At 46.3% G+C, this 20,950-nt stretch overlaps 2 protein-coding genes across 3 annotated transcripts in view; one reads left to right on the forward strand and one right to left on the reverse strand.

Moving 5' to 3' along the window:
* SLC25A26 (solute carrier family 25 member 26) overlaps window positions 1-10,988 on the forward strand; it is an 82,716-nt gene extending 71,728 nt beyond the window's left edge. For both annotated transcript variants that reach the window (XM_066195633.1, XM_066195634.1), the window contains 3 exons: window positions 4,342-4,406; window positions 5,849-5,922; window positions 10,668-10,988. In XM_066195633.1, coding sequence (XP_066051730.1) covers window positions 4,342-4,406; window positions 5,849-5,922; window positions 10,668-10,887 — 359 coding nt within the window. In that variant the 3' untranslated portion in view covers window positions 10,888-10,988. The remainder of the gene's footprint in view (window positions 1-4,341; window positions 4,407-5,848; window positions 5,923-10,667) is intronic.
* A 2,595-nt stretch (window positions 10,989-13,583) lies between these two features.
* LRIG1 (leucine rich repeats and immunoglobulin like domains 1) overlaps window positions 13,584-20,950 on the reverse strand; it is a 92,387-nt gene continuing 85,020 nt past the window's right edge. Inside the window, 4 exon segments of the mRNA XM_066195632.1 lie at window positions 13,584-17,770; window positions 17,997-18,305; window positions 19,421-19,567; window positions 20,152-20,274. Of these exon segments, the coding sequence (XP_066051729.1) occupies window positions 17,538-17,770; window positions 17,997-18,305; window positions 19,421-19,567; window positions 20,152-20,274 (812 nt within the window). The 3' untranslated portion in view covers window positions 13,584-17,537.

Here is a 20,950-nt window from a genome sequence, read left to right on the forward strand (position 1 = left end):
GGAACATGCTCCTAACCCTGAGCTGGTTAAACCTCTGGAGGGAGCAGTGCTTTGTCTTGGTATTTCTGCTGAAATCCAGAGAGGTTCTCAGATCACTTTGCTCTACTATGGGCAGGTGTCATTCCCACACTGATAAAGGAGCAGAATAAACTTCCTCTTAAGAAAAAAAAAAATTAACATGATACCAATAAAATAAAAGTTCAAATAAGAACTTACTGATTGAAGAGTTCTCAAAAAGAACATTTGTGGACTTGGAAATCAGTCAGTGTAAGAGGATGCAATGAGGTTTAGTGTTGGATCTGAGCCACTCAGTTTTTCAACCTGTGTCTTCGTTTCCAGACAAATTTCAGGAGAAAACGCCCTGGAATGAACATTTCCTCTAAAGAGAAAGGCTCCAATAATCCTTTTTTGCCAATGAGAGAAATGAATACCGGGGTGAAAGGGGAAAAAATCTGTTTATTAACAAAAAATACGACCCTGGGTAACCTCCAGGTGTCAGTGCAGAAAATAGTAATGAAGAAAGCCAATAGTACAGTTTGACCTGGACTTCTTTTCTTTTCCTAAGATGGGCTAATTCCAACAAGGAACAAATTCCTGTCTCTTGAAATGAGCCTGACCTACAGAACAGGGCTGGCATTGCAGAAGAGAGAGCAGGGGTCTGGCCATATGACAGGAACTCAGAATCAGGGAGAACCCCTGTAATGGCCAGAAGGATTCCCTGGACCCTTTAGAAAAGGTGAGGAGAAGTTAAGATGGTACAAAAAAGCAGGATGCCAAAACCAAAGAACTTTTTCTTCCTTCATAGGATCTTATTTGAGGATTGTGTCTAAGTACCTGTGAAACATTTTCCTGTAGCAGCAAATTCTGCAGGCTCCAAGGACCTAGAGTTATGTATTGTTCCCAGGTAAAATATTTCACTCAGTTCTGATGCTTTTATTTGTGTATGACAGCTACAATAATAGAAAATACCAGAAGCAACCTAGGGGAATATTTTAAGTCCTCAAGTCTTTTTTATTCTTATTGCCAAATAAAAGTAAATCGTTCTCTGCAGATGTCTGTCACCAGCACTTCCATCAAGGACTGGTCACTGGGAAAGTGTGAGTAGCAAGGGGGATTTTCTGTTTAACACCCTGACTTGGTAAAGTTTGGCTGCTCAGCTGATGTGTGAATATACAGTGACCATTGTAACTTCTTGGGAGATGGGTGATGAATTTTCCACTACTGCGTGAAGGTTTATTTTCCCAATAGAGGAATTTGTCACTCTGCTAGAAGTATTAAGGAGCCAAGAGCCTTCTCCCATGTGAAAATCCATCTTTAAGCCTACCTGCTGAGCCCAAGTCATCCCCAGCTCTGTCTAGGGCAAGGGAGAAAGCCTTCTCCAAGAGCGAGTAGGTGAGTGAGCTTGGACGCAGACTGCCGGCAAAGGCGCCTTTTTCTCCATCAGCTCTGCAGAGAAACCAGGAGGATTTAGGAGTGGGAGGCTCAGTGTGACTGGGCCTTTCTTGTCCACCTGACACTCTGATGCTTTCCCTGGTTGCTGGTTAGTGGAGCAGACTCCAGCCTCATGTGGCAGCTCTTGGTGAGTTCAGTGACAGCAGGAACTGAATGATTATTAAATAAGTAAGTGATTTAAAGATCTGTTGGGCCCTATTGTGTATTAGTGCAGTGCACAGCCCTCCTATTTTCAATGGATAGACTGGCTTTAACAGCCTGTGTCTGTTCTATCAATCTGGTGATTGGAAGCAGTCAAGTTTTAAGTTCCTTTATCTTTTTCCTGGATACCTGTGTACTAAGCTTTAAGAGGGCACTCTGAAATTATCTTGGACATTTAGAGTTAAGGCTGGAGAATATTCATTTTGTCAGACTCTCTGCCTTCAATAAAAAGCAGTCCCCAACAAATACTAGCTTTAATCTCATGTTTTTGTCAAGCATATACAAACTTGCTTTTAATTTAGCCGCTATCCTGCTGCTTGTTGTGCTTATAAAGCATTTTATTGTTGCTGTTGCCATTCTGAATTGATTGGTAAATCTGTACCAAATACTTCCCAGTGATGGAAAAAGAAACATTGAAATGTTAATAATGAAAAAGTAGGGAAGATCCAGATGTCAGCTGGGGAAAAAATGAAAACCAATCAGCCTTGATTAAACTTTTCAGATAAAGAATTTGGGAACATCATGTCAGGATAAATTGTGTTTGTTCTAACCACTCTATCAGCCAAGACTGAAGCTGCTGCCAATAAGAAACTCTCAGGAATAAATGCATGAAAAAAGTTCCAGGGATCTGATAAGGGGCATAAGTTAGTCTGGCGAAAGTGTTGCCATCAGAACTGGGTGATGCTTTGAGATTTTTTTGCTTGATACAGGCCTGACAGCCATGTGGTTCTCTGTTTAATTTTAGCGTGCTCTGTGGGCAAAGGAAGGGCTTCTACATCCAGACTAGTAAAGCCACTATTTTCCATGGAGATTATTTTTACCATTCTAAAAATACATTGCTGACATGAGTACCAAAGTTTCTATCCAGACCATTCTCTCAAAGCCTTTTGGTCACTTACGCAAAAACTGGCTCACAATAAAAAGATTTTCTGACCTTAAAGAAGGTCCAAGAATGGACTGGAATTTAGTTTAACTTGCTCATAGTTTCTGCTTTGACTTCTTGAATACAGCCCGTTTTTCTGCTTTTTAGTGAGGTATCACTGCTAGAAAGCTTCCGGCAGAGTGAACCACGTGGGCCAACCTTATGGGAGTGGAAGCTGCTCCTAAAACCAGGCATTTTGGGCTGTTCACCAACTCAGCTTTCCTGCTATTCTTGTTTGAGATCCAGGGGACTGCACATGTGCCTTACTGTATCTTCTGAACCGTCGTGGGACTTTCCTTAATTAACTGTAAGAAGTCAAGTAGGGTGCCAGCTGGCCCAGCCTCCTCTGTCGTAAAGCAGGGGTTTAATATGTTCAAGTTAAGGTGGTTGAGAGAGAGAGATGCAGGTAAAAACACAAGCCAGCAGGGAAAAATGTTTTATTTCATTACTTTACAGATTTTAGAAGAAATGCTTTTTCCCTTCTCCCATCCCAAGAAAAGAGAGATCAATTTTTCTACATTCCATAAAACTTGGAACAGAAAATAGATTATTTTTAGCTTATTCCCTGGGTACTGTGTAGGCTTCAGTCTTTGGAGTCTCTTCATTCCCGGCTGTAGCTGATACAGGATTTATACAAGTTCCAGAGAAAAGAAAAAATTAGGAGGAAGAAGAAAGATTTCAGAACAACTCTCTTGCTCTCTTTTCTCCCTCCTTCCTTCCCCTTTCATTCTTCACTTACTGCTGCTCCTCCGTTTTAGAAGTTTCCTTCACTTTGGCTCTTCCTCAGCATGAATTGGTCTGTTGAAATATTTTGAACAGAATTAGAATTGATTTTAGGATGGGGAAATAAGGCAAAAGGAATAAAATCCTGAGAGGAAAAGCAGCAGAGCTGGTCGCTAGATAGCACAAGAGGCCAGGCTGTAGTCACAGGGTTAAAATACAGAGCCAGACACACACATGTTTGGGGGTGAGACATGCAGATGGATAAGCTGAAGATTTCTGGCTTTCAGGAGGAAAGTCACAGCTGAGCTGGCTGTGGCAAGTGACAGTTATGAGCTCCAAGGGTGAAGTTTGGGAGAGAGGAGAGAATAAAAATGCCCTTGAGGGTAAGATGGCACTTATGGCAGCAGATTTCTGACAATTTCCTAAGACCCTTGGGCAACTTCACGTTGTTGTTACCCGAAATGAAGCTGATTTAATCTGTTGGAGATGAGCTCCATTCCAAACACTGACTTGTCTTTTTTCCTAGAAACAATCCCAGATCTAGTCTGTGTGTCTCTAGTGAGTAACCCAAGCACATGGGTTTCAGATACTGAGCAGGTTTCTATCTCTCTAGCATTTAAATGGTCAGACTTTAGTTCTCTAGGCAGAACACAGTGTGACTGGTTTATTTTCCCATCTATGAATGAGTAAGCAGTTTTTTCCTTCCAAACTTGCTGTAGATGTTGGAAGTGGAATCCTGTAATCCTTACAACCTCCCTATGTTCACGTATGTACAGAGTCCAGAACAAAAAGACAGTAATGTCCCTGGGGATGTTTGGATTTACCGTTAAGCAACAGAGAGCTGTTTTCTAAAGTCAATACACGGTAACAAAACATCTGTGTACAGACCTTGGACACACGTACCTGGGCTCTGACGTGAGGGAACGTGCTGTAGGCATTAATAACAGAGCAGTGTTGACCACAGCCCTGGGAGTTATAGGCAGTGTGGCATTCATATTCACACAACAATGTCTCACTTGTGCTTGGTATTTTAATTTTCTCAGGTGGATTTGCAGCTGCAGTCACCACACCGCTCGACGTAGCAAAGACAAGAATTATGTTGGCAAAGGTAAGAGGGAAGGAGGTCTCCAGACAGGCTGGTGAATGGCCTGGGTATTCCAGGGTTTCTGTAGGGTTGTTACAGAATGAAATCCAGCACCTATTAATAATCATTTCTGCTCTTGTCCTAGAAGGCAGGAGTAGATGTGAACAGGCACTGCATGCAGAACTAATGAAATTGTTGTGTTCCTTTCCTTGATTGCCTCTCTGGTCCTTTCCCAAAGGAGCTGTCTGAAACAGACTTGGGCTTGTGCTCAGCTTCCAGAGTCTCATGCAGTGTCTTTGGGAGAAAAGCCTTGCACAGTCAGACACCCAAAGTTAAACTGCCCATCAGGGACTTATTCCCCTGTTTTGATAATTCAGAGTGTGTGTATGTCTTTTCTGAGGTGGGCTTGGTACTGGATTTTCTGCTGTAAAAATTTAAACTACAGAGATTTTGAAGGCCAACATCTGCCAGCCAGGGCAGAAGGCAGATTGCTTATAAGATCAGTAAGTGTAGTAAGTTTAGAAATTGCTGAACTAGTGAGTTTGGTGTTGAGTCTGGTGTTCCCATCATCATCTCACTGACCCAGGGCAGAGCTGACAGCCACCAAGCTAAGAGCCCTCAGCAGGTGGATGTCCCTAAAGCCTTTCCCAGCTCTGAAAAGAGCTGTTGTGTTGGTGAAGGATGGGCATTCTGGAGCTTCTGTGGGTGATTTTTACCCTGTTGCTCACGTCTCTCAATTTGGGGTGTTTCTTGTTGCCAACATGCACCTCCCCAGCTGAGTCCCATCTACACTCGCCATGTTGGTGTGTTACCTGTCATTGCTGGGTTCTGTCTGCTGCAGCTTCTTTATCTTTGGATAGTGCTGGTGATCAACCTGTAAAACCTGGCTTTCATTTATCTGTGCCTCTCTCCTGAGAAACCAGGTAAAGAAATGAGGGTGCTTTGAGACAGTTCAGTTTATATTAGTCATTTCAAATTAACTAGGTCACACATGGGATTTAAGTGTCTCTAGTCCTGCTGTTTGTCCTCTGTTTTGCACTCAAGACAATTTTCACATGCAATACACTACTCAGGGTTTTTTGGGTTTTTTTTTTTTGTTTTTTTGTTCTTTTAAATCTGAAGGAGCAGCAAAGTAATTTGGTGCTTTGAGAGTGTGTTTTTATTAAGGTCTTACTGCAGTATCAGCTGCTGGATGTAGAGCTGAGTATAGTGCAGAAAGGACTGGGTGCCCAGTTCTGAACTAACCAGCTCTGTGCCCTTGATTGTTTTGTTCTTCTGTGCCTCTGTTTCACTTTCCACCCTTTTTTCCATTCTTGGAGATGGGGAGTTTTTGCCTGTGCCTGGGGTAAGGAGGTCGTGAGGATGTCCGTGACTCCTGTCATGTAGCACTAACCAGGGACAGGAGCTCAGTAAATAACTCAACCTCTGCCAACAGTTTCCAATCTCTCTCTCTCTCTGTGGTGCAGGCTGGTTCCAGCAACGCCAGCGGGAATGTTCTGGCTGCCCTTGGTGGCATCTGGAGGACACAAGGCCTGTCAGGGTAAGGACGTGCTGCACCTCAGGGGTTGTGCTGTCTGTGTTTTAGGGGCTGTGAGAGGATGGGATGGGATCTGTTTCTATTTTAAGTACTGGCATACAGAAAAACCTTTTGATTGCTGTACACCTGGGCAAGGAGCAACAGTGGGGTAGCCAAGAACAAATCCCTCAGGGAGGTTGAGTGTCCTCACCTTAGCCCTGGCTGGAGGCAGCGTCCAGGGAAGAGCACAGAAAAGGGACATTGTTGGGAGTATATCCATCTAAGCCCAGCTCCAGGTGTCAGAGGTGAGGGTGGCTTTGTGTTAGTGACCCATGATGGACATTTCCCTATGAACATGTGCGTTTGTGCTTTGTATGCATTTAAATTCAGGCACATCTCGTGGCAGTGAAGACAGCAGTTTCATTTGAGGGGTGTGAATCCCCTCTCCTGAGGTGCCAGGGAAGGTCAGCATGGGACCCACAAGCCCCTTGCAGACAGTTTTTCCTCCTCCTGGCAATTTCTTGCAGATTTGAAAGCACCAGCAAGGTCTCCTCTGTTCCTTTCAGTTCCTCCTTCTTGTTGTGAAGCGCAGTGTGAGCAGGCAATGGCAGTGTGGTGCCAGCAGTGGGGACAAGCTGAAGCAGAGGGAGGGAGATGTGTGCTTGGAATCTACTCCTAGGTCTGGCCTTGAGCACATGCCCTCTGATTTTTACAGTGTGGAACCCATTGCAAAAGTGCCAGTTTTCTAAGCCAGGCTTGAGTCCAAAGAATAGGTCTGAGCAGCCACAGAGCAGCTCTCCAGGGCTTTCCTGCTGTAGCCAGAGTGTAGAAATGTTCTGGGCTTTCTTCTGAGCACTTCTGGAAGTCTGAGGTGATGTCCATTCGACAGAGAATTGCTCTCCTGACCTTGGAGCAGTGTGGGAACACAGAGTCTTCTGCTAGTGTTTCTAGAACATTTTGAGTTGTGAAAATTATTATTGGTTTTTACTGACACTGCTTCACTTATACCACCTTGTCCTCTGTGAGTCTGTCTTACACCAGTAGCTGGTCTCTGAAAGTGAATATATATGTCTTAACTTCTCCAGTCCCTGAAGTTCAGCCTGTGCTTCCTTCAGCAGGGCTCGTGTCTCACCTGCCTTTGGCCTGGAAGAGAAATGGAGGGATTTTTGGAAGCTTGGGACTTTTCCCTGTAGTTTTCCCTTGGTTTTTAACCCTTTCAGGGCACTGTTCTAACCTTTGCTGCCCGAAGCACTCTGCTCAATGCAGCTTAGCAGGGGACAGCTTTCCCTGAACATCTGATCTCTGCTTGCCCAGCTAATAAAAGTTCAGCCCTCTTTCTACACATGTGGGAAATAATTCAAAACAAATTGCAGGAAGTTCCTGAACACTGATTCCAGGAAGGCGTGCAGCTGTGCCCCCCCGGCGGCACTCAGGGATGGGCTGTCTCAGGTTTGCCTCTCGCAGGGGACAAGGTGATGTGCCACTGGATGAGTTTTGGGTCCTGCAGGGCTTGGTGGACTTTTAGGCATGTTTTGAAAGGGACTGGGAGAAGTGAGGCCATGTCTGCTGCTAGTGGAAGTTGAGCTCTGAAGGGTGTGAAGAGGCATGGATTTGACTGAGGAGACTTCCCCCATCCCCCAGCCAGCAGCAGAAAGTAAAAATGAATGTTTGTGTTCTTTTCAGGGTGTTTCAGCAGTGCCCTTTTCTAAACAGCCCAGAATTAAACTCTGCCCAAAGATAGCACCAGTGGACTAGGACCAAAGGGAAAACACAATTCAGTTGAAATCAAAACAAGAAGAGATCTGGAGAAAAAGTAACATGTAAAGGAGGCCAAGCTGCGTCAGCTGCGAGGAGAAGGAAGAAAGTCTTGGGAAAAATAAACGCAGAGGCTGCCATGCCTGCTGCCAATTATAAATCTATTAATCAAAACCAATAAAAATGTCGGGCTTTTTTGGCCAGTTACAACATGACATGATTTATGGCTCCTCTAATAAATCTCGTACTTGAAGAGGAGGAATTCTGAGGGCAGAAAGACGCATTGCTTATTGCCACCTTATTAAAACCAGAGCACAGGGCTCAGCTTCCTGGTCTGCACCTAGTAAATCCCTCTGCTTCACGCCAAGAAATTCCACATCCCTTTCTGTCCAGGGAAAGCCAGGACTGTGGCAGGGGATAGGATAGGGATGGGGTGAGTGGATCTGTGAAATTCTTTGCTCTTTCCCGTGAGGTAGAGGAATCATTCACAGGAAAGGGAATTTGCATCTTGTCTGATGGCTTTTCACACAAGGAGACAGTGGTGTTTGAAAGCCATGGATGAAGCTTCACAACTTTTTGGTGAGAAGCACGGGGGTTACTGGAGTGGTAACGCTGGTGAGGTGGCCTGTGTTGAGCTGGGGATGGAGCTGGTGGTATTACACCAGGTGTCCTGTTCCTCCCATGAGCTTCCTGGTCGGAGTGGAATTGGCACGTGTGAGGTACCGATTTAATTTTGAAATAATAATCCCTCGACATCGTTTAGTTTTATTTGTTGAAGTGCGGGTTATGAATCTCGATTTCGGTGGAAAAATACCAGAAGGGCACATGCCTCAGCAGTAACAGCACATGCAAAGAAAGCCTCTGTTGCTGGGCAGCCCCCTGCAGGGGAGGAGAGCAGAGAGAATTCTCCTTGGGGAGTAGAGAAGGGTCCTGTCTCTGGGGGAATTTGGCCTGGCAGCCAAGCACAGGCATCCTCTCCTTTTCAGCCCTGCTCAGTGTCCTCTCCATGCAGCCCTTCTCTGTGTCCTCTCCTTTCAGCCCTTCTCAGCATCCTCTCCTTTTCAGCCCTGCTCAGCATCCTCTCCTTTCAGTCCTGCCCGTCCTGCTCACCCCTTTGTGTCCCTGTTTGGTCCCTGCTGTCCCCTGAACCCAAGGCATGCTGTTCCCCACAGCCAGGCCCTGCTGGCTGCTGTGCAGAGCACAAGCTGCCCACAGAGAGAGCTCGGTGCAGGGCTGTAGCCAGAGGAGAGCAGTGGTTTGTCTCAGTATGGCCACCTCCTCGGTCCAGAGGGTGCTTCTTGGGTTTTGTGGCCAAGCACACAGTGCTTTTTTCAGCACTGGCCCCTCTGTGCTGTGCCCAGACCCTGCATTGCCTCACCTTCTTTCCCGGGGAAGTGGTAGAATCAGCATCCATGGAAGTGTTCAAAACGTGTGTAACTGTGGTGCCTGGGGACATGGGTTAGTGGTGGGCTTGGTAATGCTGGGTTGTTTTGGGCTTGTCCTTTTTCAGCCTAAATGACTCAATGATCCAAAGGGTAGCTGCAGGGGTCCTGTTAGTCTCCTGTGAGGAGCTGAGGAGTGGCAGAGTGCCAGGTGAAATCTGCAGACAGAGACCAAATCCAGCTAGACAGCAGACCTCTGCCCACCAGAGCGGTTTCTGATGGGGCCAACAGAAATAAACCCAATTTATTTCATCTGCTGATGGAGGCAAACGTGGTCCAGCAGAGACCAGTTTGGATCAGACCTGCCGCAGAGCTCTGCTCTTTGGATTTGGGACCTCCCTGCAGCTGTTCAGCTCTGCCCTCACGCAGAAAGGGAGCCCATGGGGGAAGCATGGATTGGGTGGCAGGTGGGAACAGGAAGCTGGGAGAAGCAGGGCCAGGATTCTTGGAAGTGATGGGTAGTAATAGGGGTTGCCAGGGATGCAGCTTCTGGGTAACTCAGTTATGGGCCCCTGTTTGTGTAATAGCTGTGTCTCGAGTGGGCTGTTCTGGAAACGAATGTCTGCCCCTGCTCCCGTAATGAGGCTCCCTAATTCGGCAGGAGAGGGATGCTGTGTGCTGCTCCCTAGGATTTGCCCTATCAGTGCTCTGTCCATACATGCCTTGTACAAATTACTCTGTTTTAAAGCTGTCATTATGGTAATAGGCCCAATTGCTGTCTAGTAAAGCCATAAAATGTTTCCATCTGCCTGTGTGCTCCAGGCTCCTTAGCAGAGCTCATTACTGCCAGAGGTTTTCCCTGTGCAGCAGGAGCAGGGAGCTCCTGAGCAGCCAGGTCCCACCAGGAATTACAGCATGTCCCACTGTGGACACACTCTCAGCAGGGACCATGCAATATTTGGGAAAGCCAAGGACAGGATCCCTGTGGAGCTCAGCCAGGCTGAGCACGATAGACCTGGAAGGGGGTGGGATGCCAAACGGATTCAAGCCTTAACATTTACTCCTTGCTTGCCACAAAGGAAGCATGTAATCCTCTGGGAGGATACACTGGCCTGTCCTGGAGTTGTTAAACCAGTTAAAAGTTTAGATGTGCCAAGCAATTGGCTTTGCACGAGTTTCCTGTTAATTTTGAGGAACTATGAAGGTCAGGCACCTAAAAAGAGGGCAGCTGAAGGCGCCACAAATCGAGTATTTCTGCTCCCTGACGGCTGTGGTGTGTTTCTGGGAGTGAGCCACTGCAGTGAGCAGGGCGGTCTCTGCAAGGGGGAGCCCCTGCCCAGAGAGGCTGCTGGGGACAGTGGAGGACAGGGCAGCTCTTTGGGGCCATGTGCCTGAGCTCCCCTTCCCAGTGGCCCACGATGGCCTCCTGCCTTTTCCTTCCGCCCCCAAGGAGTGTGGAGAGGGGTTAAAAACCACAAGCCTTGGGAGTGCTGTGTTAGGGAAGTCCAGACAGGTTCCTTCAGAGAGCAGTGGGGCTGGATTTAAGAAACCAGCAAGAGAGAGTTTTTCTTGGCTTTGTTTTCCCGAGCTCCCCGCTCATCCTCTCAAACTTTGCCTTTCCTTTGCCTTCAGCTTGTTCGCAGGTGTCGTCCCACGGATGGCAGCCATCAGCCTGGGAGGCTTCATCTTCCTGGGGACATACGAGAAGACTCGGCAGCTGCTGCTCCGATCCAGCCCCGCCGGGGGAGAGGCCGGAGGAGGACCCGGGCTGGGAGCAGAGCCTTCCCTCCCGCAGCCCTCGCTGCAGCTGTCCCGCAGCCTGCCAGCCGCTCTCCCTGCTAGAGAAAAGTAAATCCTCCAATAATCCAGTTTCCCAAACACGAAATTTTCCTGCATGGAAAGTGGGTGAGGTCATTGTGAAGAGTTGTGCCAAAAAAGTGATGTTTGGGGGGGGGGGGGGGGTGGTAAACAGCTAATTACGATGGCTGCGAAAGGCATTATTAGGACTCCTGCAGGGAAAGTGGTTTGGAAAGCTCTGCCTTGGGGGGCTGTGTGGGGAGGCTGAAATAAAGCAAGTTTTCATCATTCAGTGGCACCTGCCTCGTAACAGGGCAGGGGAAGGGGCCGATAGAGTTACAGCCTGCTGCCCTCCAACAGCACCGAAAGGATTCCGGCTTGGGAGAGCTCTTTGTGAAAGACAATAATCCATTTGTTTCTGATTTGAGCTGTATTTGTGGAAGTTTATATTCCTGTTTATACCTACAGGTGCTCAGCAAGCATTCCTGTGTGGGGAGCCAGTGCAGCTTTATTAATCACACTCGTATTTCTCCAGTAAAAGCACGGGCTTGTATTATTTTACAGCTGTGCTTGTGCAAAGACATGGGAGCTCTGCCTTCTTTTGGTCTTCGTCCCTCAGCTGCTGAAGCAGCAGGAGGATGGAAGTGCTGCAGCTTGGGAGGGAAGCTGGGAGGGCACGGCAGGGAGAACATCAGAGTTCTGATGTAGGGGTGGATCCCGAGGGCTCTCGGGGGGTTGCTGGCAGGCAGAGCAAAATCCTGGCGCTCTTCTCATGTAGGAAACAGGAAGCTGCAAGAGCCAAAATGGTGTGGGGACGAGTGTGGTGAAAAGACCTTATTGGAATTACTCAAAATTATCACCGGAGTCGGTGCTGGGCTCCGGGTTTACAGCACCAGCCTGGCGGAGTGGTGGTTGAGGAGGTTTAGCTGTGGAGGGTGTTTGGGCAGGCAAAGCCAAGGGGCCGTGGTGGGTGATGGGTTCCTGCATGGCTGGGGGCTGGGCCATGACACTGGGAAGCTCCTCACACACGGGGAGAGGAGTGGGTGCACAGGGCCCTGTGACTGAGCTGTGCCGCGTCACTCATCCTGGTGGCACCACGCCTGCTCCGTCCCTGTCATCCCCACGCTGGTGTGCCAGGGCTGATGCTCTGCCCTAGGGTGCTGTAATTTACCTGTGAGGCTGTCCCCCTCAGGAGGACAATGTGCAGGTGTTCAGAGTCCGGGCAGAGGGAGACCAAATGCCACACCAGGTCAGTGGCCTGACCAGGGGACACGGGTGACACCAGAGCCCTTGCCCAGAGCGCCAGCAGCACAGGCTGGATGTTTTATTACACTGTTATCCATGACAGAGTAGCAAGACTTTTTAGAGGCCAAAACTTAGAAAATAATTGGCAGACAAGTAAAACATACAGAACCAAGGACATAATTTCTTAAAAATAATCTTCAATTAAAATGGGGAATTCAGCCAAGTCCCCTATTGGCTGGTTGGTAATGCTGCTCGTTACCATGGCTTGGTGTGGCTGTGCTTCCTGCCACTTTGAGGCTGTCTCTTTAATGACATTCTATATATGTATAAGTATCACATCCAACTTTAGGGGCTGGGAGGGGGGGAGGGAGATTTATTACTCTGTCTCAGAAACCTATCACATTTTCTATTGCAGCTCTTTAAGCTCATGGTGAAGGGGTTAGCACTGCAGTTGATGCATTTAATTATTTGAGCTGTAAATAATCATCTTTATGTCATTGGGTCCAAATGGTGCATTTTTTGTTGTTTTTATTTAATATTGCAGAATCAGTTTTTGTCGTCACCCTTTAATTAAAACAAAAAACCCCAACGAAATCCAGCCAAGCAGCCAAATTGTTTTAGCCAACCTAATGGTGGGAGGGGACAGACCTCAAGATTCCCCTCCTGCACCACCAGAAGGCCAAAGGTACCTGGGAATGGCAGCAGGCAAGTGAGAGCCCCAGCAGGTGGCCAGAGCTGTTCTGCATGCAGCAGTTTGCCTAATATGGATAAAAAGGACATTTTTAGTTTTGGGACTCTGGAGAGAAAAAATAGACCAAAAAATACGTGGGTTCCCCTATGACTGTTTGCTTTAAGTTTTAGCAATGTTTTATTTCAAGTTTACCACAATTAAAAAAACTAATTGTAGCCCATTACTGGGATCAAATGGGATAACAAATTTCAGACCAGCCACTAGCCTCTTAAAACCCCTCTCAATTTAAAAAAAAATTAACCCCAAAATGTGTTAAGGCGCTTTGAGTATTCTCAGAGAACCTGCTTTATACCCAAAGTGATAATTTCCAGGGGGAATTAGTTTTAATTTTTAAAAGATATACAGAAACTGAATTGAGATTTTTAGTTAAAGCAGGAATTTAGGCTTATCTCCAAAGCTACCTCTGGAATTTCCATCCAGGGTGGGGTTGGGGAACACCAGAGGTGTTCACAACTGCAGCTGGGTCTGCTGCTGTCCTGGCCCTGTTTTTACTTGCACACACACACACACACACACACACCCCCCTCATCTGGTGTGTTCTCACTGCCAAGACAGGGGGACTTGCCAGCTACTAAAGCAGGCTAATATATTGGAAATGTATTTCTTACAAGTTATATATTGTGTTTTTCAATCCAGCCCTAAATTCCACCCCATCCACATGCCAGGCTGTCAGAGCCTCACACTGTTCTCCAGGATCTCACGGCCCAATTTCAAGAGCAGGTACGTTGGCAGTTTCATGAAAGACAGAAAAGAGATTTAGCAATGGATTAGAATTTTATTTAATTTCCAACTGGAACTCCCAAAAGCTCACTCTCAACAAATCAGCCGTAATATTATAAATGAACCTTTATTAAAGACACTTCAATGCCGTTTGTTAGACACTTCAATATCTTACATGTTTTTCAATGTACAACATTGTACCAAATTTTTCTAATAAATAAATAATTTTGTACACAAAAGTAATACTTCCTCTTTCACATTGCCTCTTAGAAGCAGCAAATTCACATATTTAGTGGAAGTCATAACATTAGGCAGTTAACTTTATTCAGAAACATTATTTTCAATGTTAACGTGGCAAATATGCTTTGTATCTGCACTGGTGATGACATTTCTGCCAGCAAAACGAGCCCCACTGGATCATTCCCATCTTCCCTGTGTCCCTGGTTCCACAAGTTGGTTCTGGAGCACTTTTCCCTTCAGTGAAAAGGGAAAACTGTGCTTGGTTTATAAATTTCTAACATCCATTTCCTTTGCTTCGAATAAACTTGGCACTCAACATAATTCGCCACCTGTCTCAAAGTGCAAACGTGTCAATAGTCAGGGACTGGGGCAGACAGGTACTGGCTGAATTATGCCTGGCTTCATCCAGGGGCAGCTGCTGCTCTCCCTGACCCTGAGGGCCTGAAGTCCTTCCCTTACAGGAGCTGGTGGCTTCTCAAGCTAAGGCTGGGTAGGACCAGCTTGTAATAAAACCAAGGGGCAGCTTGCAGCCGCTCCCTGAAACCCCACAGGCGCAGCAGCACTGGGGCAGGTCCCTCAGTGCTGGATCTAAAGTGAACGTGAAGTGTTCCTGCCCTTATCTCGTCTGCTTGTTCTGACACAGTCCTGGCAAAGGTGGATTCCCAGACTCAGCCTCGGTGGAACTGGTATTTGAGTTGTTCCTAAGGGAGAAAGTAACAAAGCTCCCCACCTCCCCGCTGTGAAAAACCTGCCCCGAAGTAGTCATCACCAGAGTTAGCAACCTCATGTTAGCAGAACTCAAATCACAAAGAACTGGGAGTCCTCCATCCACAGGTACCAACAAACACCATCAGAAAGCAACCTTTCTATAAATAAAAAGCATCATTGTGAAGGCAGAAGTGACAAAGATCTGTTTGACTGAAGTGGGCATTTCTTGATACCCCCCATTAATGGAGGAACTTAAAAGACCACATAAAAACATTTGGGAGATTTAAATTTTAAAATCTATTCAACCATGAATCCACAGTTGTTTTCCTTATAAAACAAAAGTATTTCTAACTAGCCCAGAATTGCTACACAGGGCAGCATAACATGTTTGAAGGTGATATTTTCATATAGAAAGTCTGGCTGCTCAACTATAAAGTGTAATATAGTGTTGCAGGGTTAAAAAATAAAGTCTTGGATGAATTAGTGACACAGCTGTCCCCTTAGGAGTGCAGTTTAGTTTTGTTGTCAAAACAGCTCTATGGTTTCAAGCCCCCCTGGAACAGATGTGTTTCTTGGTTGTGAAAATGCATTATACTGGCACAGGTTATTTTTTCTGTGCAGGGCAAGGCTGGATCACTGCACGTACCTCAGGCAGGTAGAGCTGAGTCCCTTTGGGAGGGAAAGGCTCTGTGGTGAGGGCTGTGGTGCTCAGTGCTGTGCCAGCACACATGGCAGGTAACACCTCCTGTGATGACGTGTTTGAGAGGTGCCCTGTTAGGAGACCACCCCTGGTTTACTGCACAAGTTATTTATTTTGGTAACAACTTCTTCCCAGTCAAAACAGCCTTTTCCTCTGGTTGTTTTGGGGCTCTGCACTGTTGAAGAGTTATTTAGTGCCTCCTGTGTGGTCCACTCTAAAGTCGCACACAGTCCCAGTTCAAATACTAATTTTTATAAAGTTTGAAGAATAATGGAATTTAAGTTCTTCCACCAACAGGAAAGTATCAGGTTGCTATGTAATTGCTCGCTGCTTTTTTTTATATAAATTTCATTTGACACAGTTGAGGATCTCTGTTATTAAATGTGTTAAGTACAATAAATTTCTAAGGGGAAGGAAATTTGTTCTAAGTAACCCAATTGAATCACAGAATATCTTGGGTTGGAAGGGACAGAATCACAGGATTAACTAGGTTGGAAGAGACCTTTGAGATGATCAAGTCCAACCTATGACCTAACACTTCCTTATCATCTAAACCATGGCTAAGTGCCAGATCCAGTCTTTTTTTAAACACATCCAGGGACGGTGACTCCACCACCTTCCTGGGCAGATGACTCCATTGCCCAATCATTTTCTGTGAAGAATTGTTTCCTAAATGTCCAGCCTTAACTTCCCCTGGCACAACTTCAAGCTGTGTCCTCTTGTCCTGTCACTGGTTGCCTGGGAGAAGAGTCCAACCCCCACCTGACCACAGCCACCTTTCAGGAGTTGTAGAGAGTGATAAGGTCACCTCCGAGTCTCCTTTTCTCCAGGCTAAACAACCCCAGCCCCCTCAGCCGTTCCTCACAGGGTTTGTGTTCCAAGCCGCTCACCAGCCTCGGTGTCTCCTCTGGACGCGCTCAAGTGTCTCAACGTCCTTCCCAAACTGAGGGCCCAGAACTGGACACAGCACTCAAGGTGAGGCCTCACCAGTGCCAAGTACAGGGGAAGAATGACCTCCCTGCTCCTGCTGACCATGCCATTCCTGATCCAGGCCAGGTGCCATTGGCCACCTGGGCACACTGCTGGCTCGTGTCCAGCTGCTGTCACCACTACCCCCAGGTCCCTTTCTGCCTGGCCACTGTCCAGCTGCTCTGTCCCCGGCCTGTAGTGCTGCAGGGGGTTGTTGTGGCCAAAGTGCAGGACATGGCACTTGGATTCGTTGAACTATATGTTGTTGGATTTAGCCCATCTATCCAGCCTGTCCTGACCCTAAAGATGATCTTGTTCCAACCCCCTACCATGGACAGGGAGACCTTTCATTAGTCCAGGTTGCTCCGAGGTCCATCCAGCCTGAACACCTACAGGGGTGGGACATCTGCAGCTTCCCTGGCAACCTGTACTAGTGTCTCACCACCCTCACAGGGGAGAATTCCAATTTCTTCTGTATCAAACTTAAATTTCCCCTTTTTTCAGTTTGAACTCATGACTCCTTGTCTCCTTACTACAGTCTTCCTTATATTGAGGGCACCAGAACAGTGTGCAGAACCCCAGGTGTGGTCTCACTTGAGTGGAGCACAGGAGCAGAATCTGCTGTCCACAACACTCTGGATGCAGGCCAGGACATGGTTGGACTTCTGGGCTGTGAGCACACATAGCCAGGGCACGTCCAACCTCTGATCCACCAACACCCCCAAGTGCTCTCCACAGGGCTGCTCCCAGTCACTTCCCCACCCAACCAGTACCTGGGATTGCCCCAGCCCTGGTGTACGTGGTGTAAAGGAACTTCCACTGAAAAGAGGACAATCCTTTTGGAAAGGTCTGGCTTTTAAAAGTTCTGTTTATGCATTTAAGGCACCAGAATTATTTCTCTCACAAAGTTTAACAGCAACCTGATACTGAAAACAATATTGCCAAAATTGTAAAATTTCACTCAGTTTTCCATGCACTAAAGATTAAAATAGCCTCTGTAAAAGATATATATATATATTTTTATATATATATTTATATATGAAAACTCTTATGTACAATTGTATCAAATACTTTTCTCTTTACACAATAATCCCTTGCATTTATGTGCTTCATATGCAAGTTGACTTTTGAACACTTCATACTTCTCAGGGAAGTTTTAAATTATGTACAATCAGATGACGCTCGAACAGGAGTTTGTTCCCCATACAAGCTTGTTTCTCATACCTCAGTTGGGTGCCTTTGCCAGGCCATCAGTTCAAGATTCGAGGTAGAAGTAAGTAGCCTATATACTCTGTGCAAAAAAAAAAAAAAAAAAAATTTAAGAAAGTAATAGTGTGTTTGTTAATTTGCACGTGGCAGTCAGTCTGTGCTCTCAGTCCAGACACCTTTTGGGCAGCTGGGGCTCGTGAGCGGAGTCGCGGGGCTGGGCTGTGGTGCTGCTGGGCAGGAGAGCCTGCTCCACCTCTGCTTCCCTCTGCAGATCCAGTAGTGCTGGGGATATTTCAGGAAGCACGTTCAGTTGCTTTAATGACCCTCCTGCAGGTGAAGCTCTCACCAAATTAAGGTTGTTAAGCTCTGAAGGCTTTGCTGCTGCTTGTGAAGAGCCTGCAAAACCCCAAAGGAGGAGCACGATCAGGTGACGCTCAGCCTGCCAAGCTCCCTCATCCTCCATGACCCTGGAGGTCTTTCCCAAACTTAGTGATTCTGTTCCATGCACAAACCAACCCCATGCCTGTGAGCTAGTTGAAAGGCTGAGGGGAGCACATGGGGCTGTGCTACAACCCCCCTGGGTTCCCCCAGGGATGAGAGGCGACCCCGAGGCAGGACGTACCGTGCGCGTCCGCGAGTAGCGCGCCGGCCGCGCCCTCCGGCCTTATCCTGTCGTGGTTGCTGGGGTAGAGGGTCCCGTCCGTTTCCACCCTCTTGCCACTGGCAATCCCGTTGCAGGGCTGAGCATGCAGGAGGCTGGTGCCCGCACCCCTCTTCCTGTGGCGCTCCTTGCTGCTCAGTGCACTGGGGTGGGGGTTTTCCACAGTCTTTAGGCTCTCGGGGTAGCACTCGGAGTCCTTGGGGTAGATGTGGGCGCTCATGCTGTCCGTGCTGCCGCTGCACTCCGTGCACACCACGGGCAGCCCGTAGCCTTTGGGGGAGGAAGGGAAAATCAACAAGGGAAGATGAGCAGCTGGAAGTGGTCAGCACTGGAGCACACAAATCGTGGAAGGAAAGGGCAGTTCTGTGTCGCTCAGTGGGGGAATCTTTCATTAAATCATGTGGACACTTTGTGGTCTTACACAGGGCTATTACACAGACAGTTTTCAGAACTCTGTAGCCACCATCACCAAAGGTAATTCTAATTAACAGCTTTAGCTTGTTAGGGACTCTTTTTCACTCCAAAATACTTGTAACTTTCTTTTTTTTTAATAAACTATGCATTTATTTACTTTTCCAGACTTTCTAAACAGGGTAGAAGTGCAAAGTGGAACTTTCCTGCAGCTGCTTTAAAATACCAAGTTACCTTTCTTATTTTTGTGCTGCTGCTTTACAGAGATCACCATCAGCTCACACTCCTATCTCAAGATATTTTATTACTGGTAGTGGGAACAACAGATGAGCAGAATTCAAAGCAGCAAGGAATTTCTAGATGTTGAAAGTTAATTTCCTTCGTGCACTCAACAACTTTCCATTGTTAAACTTTACATTAGTTTCTCCTAGAGAGAAAATGTGTTTCATTGGCTGATTTTCTGTGGCTTTTACAATACAGTATGAGAACAGAAAGCACATCCTAAAAATAGAAAAGTATGAGTGTAACACCCTAGAAATTGGCAAAGAACAGAGGCAGGTGTAGTGCCCAAAACAACCTTTAAATTTTGAAAATAAATTAAAAAGCTGAGCTTTGAAGTCAACAGCCCTTTTAAAAGAGCATGAAAAAATTTAACACTTTCAGTTTTGAAAGTACTCTCATATTTTAGGAATATCCCAAATCAAAATTCCCATCAGCCAGCTGCACAGAATGGCAGTCAGGAGCTTTACTCTGCCTGTTTCTGACAGTTCCTCAAATTCCAACTATCCAAGCTTGAGAGAGGATCAAAGCAAGCAGGAGAAAGTAAATTTTCTGTGCTTGCACCTGAGAATCATTCCGAGCTTTTTTTTTTTTTCTCTGAAGGTAACCATTTCTTGTGTTACTGCTGTCTGACTTGGAGGGTTTTGTGATCTGTACAAACACGAAATGCCTTCTCAGATTAATGGGGTTTGTACCTGTCTTATCTGGAACAAGCATTCCATCGGCCATGTCCTCAGTCTTCCAAGTGTCTTTATTATAGCTGATACACAGCTTGGGCTGTCTACAACCTACAGCAGGAGCTTCAACATCTGGACACCTCCCAGCCTCAGCCTGACACATCCCTGTAACAAACAAACCATCTGGGTAAAGATCACAGCCATCTGCTCACAGTTAGAGGACTTGCTCGTCTTACTTTACTGGAAAAGGGAGAAAAAATACCAATGGAGATAATAGATAATTTTCAGCAAACATTTAACAGAATAAATGTTGCACAATCTCAGGAGGATCTTGGTTCAGAACTCTTAAAATTCTCCTTCCTAATATGCTGTTTTTAAATAGTGTAAAACCCCAACATTTAATTTCAGAGCCTGAAGGCAGGGACAGGCAATGCTAATGCATTTTCTAGTATGACTATGGGTAACTCTGCTGCCAAAAAAGGAATCCAAAATTAGCAAGAAACCAGTCCTTAGGGCCTGACTGAGCAGTTTCTGAGGCAGTCAGCTTGTAGGAACACTTACTCCTGGGAGAGGAGAGCTCTGTGAAGTCAAACACAGATCCCTGCTCTGCATAAATGCAGGAATTACATTATGAAGATCTTTCAGATAACTCAGAACAAACACAAACACAGAAGTACTCTGGGCTGAGATTTCCACCTCCCATAACAAGTTCAGATCCAGCATCACGGAACAATTAAACCATTTCTCACCGTTGCTGTCGATGTGCCCATTGGGCTGCTGGGTGTCCACTCCAATGGCCACTTCCTGGCGCTCCGACAGAGTCCCTTGGGAGGACAAGTAGCTTGGCACATCAGGAGGCACAATAGTCTCATCTAGAGCAATGGGAGCAGGGAAAAGTCAGTTCCCAGCAGGATTTTCAAAGTAAATTTGCATTTTCAAGGGGGACTTGGGATCAGATCTAGAACCGGTTATTTTCTGTCGGCACACTGGAAACAACTAAACTGCCTAAATATTCCTTTCCCCTCAGAAGCCCCATTCCTGATTTTTCAAAGCCTAAAACTGTGGGAGTTAATGCTGATAAAGGCACTTTCAGTGTTTGCATGTGGCATGGTCAGTACATAGTAGGTGGTGTAGAACTATTTATTCAGAATAAGTAAATCCTTCTCTTTCCCCTGAAATTCAGTCCCTCTGACTCAAGTCTTCTGCTGACTCAAGTCTTCTGCCTCCCCAAGTCAGGAGTCAAAGTATTCTGCAGAACAGGGTCTTTGATTCTCTTAAATAGGAAATAAGTCTTAAGTCACTTGGCTGTCCTTGGTTTTCTCCATTTTCTATCAGGCAATTTCAGTTTCCCTTGCCACACAAAACCAAGTTAAACTCAATTATATCAGGCACAAAGCCCTGGATTTTCAGGACTAAAAAAAGGAGTTATAAAAGAATCCCACTGATACATCACACTGCTAATAGGCTATCCAAGACTTCCTACCTAGCCCATGCCTTTAAAAATCCTTTTGTACTCTGTCTAAAGCTAAGCATAATGTAGGAAAGCTG

Source organism: Chamaea fasciata, unplaced genomic scaffold (assembly GCF_029207755.1).
Source record: "Chamaea fasciata isolate MVZ Bird 193981 ecotype frontalis unplaced genomic scaffold, bChaFas1.0.hap1 SCAF_13, whole genome shotgun sequence".
NCBI classification, from domain to species: domain Eukaryota; kingdom Metazoa; phylum Chordata; class Aves; order Passeriformes; family Sylviidae; genus Chamaea; species Chamaea fasciata.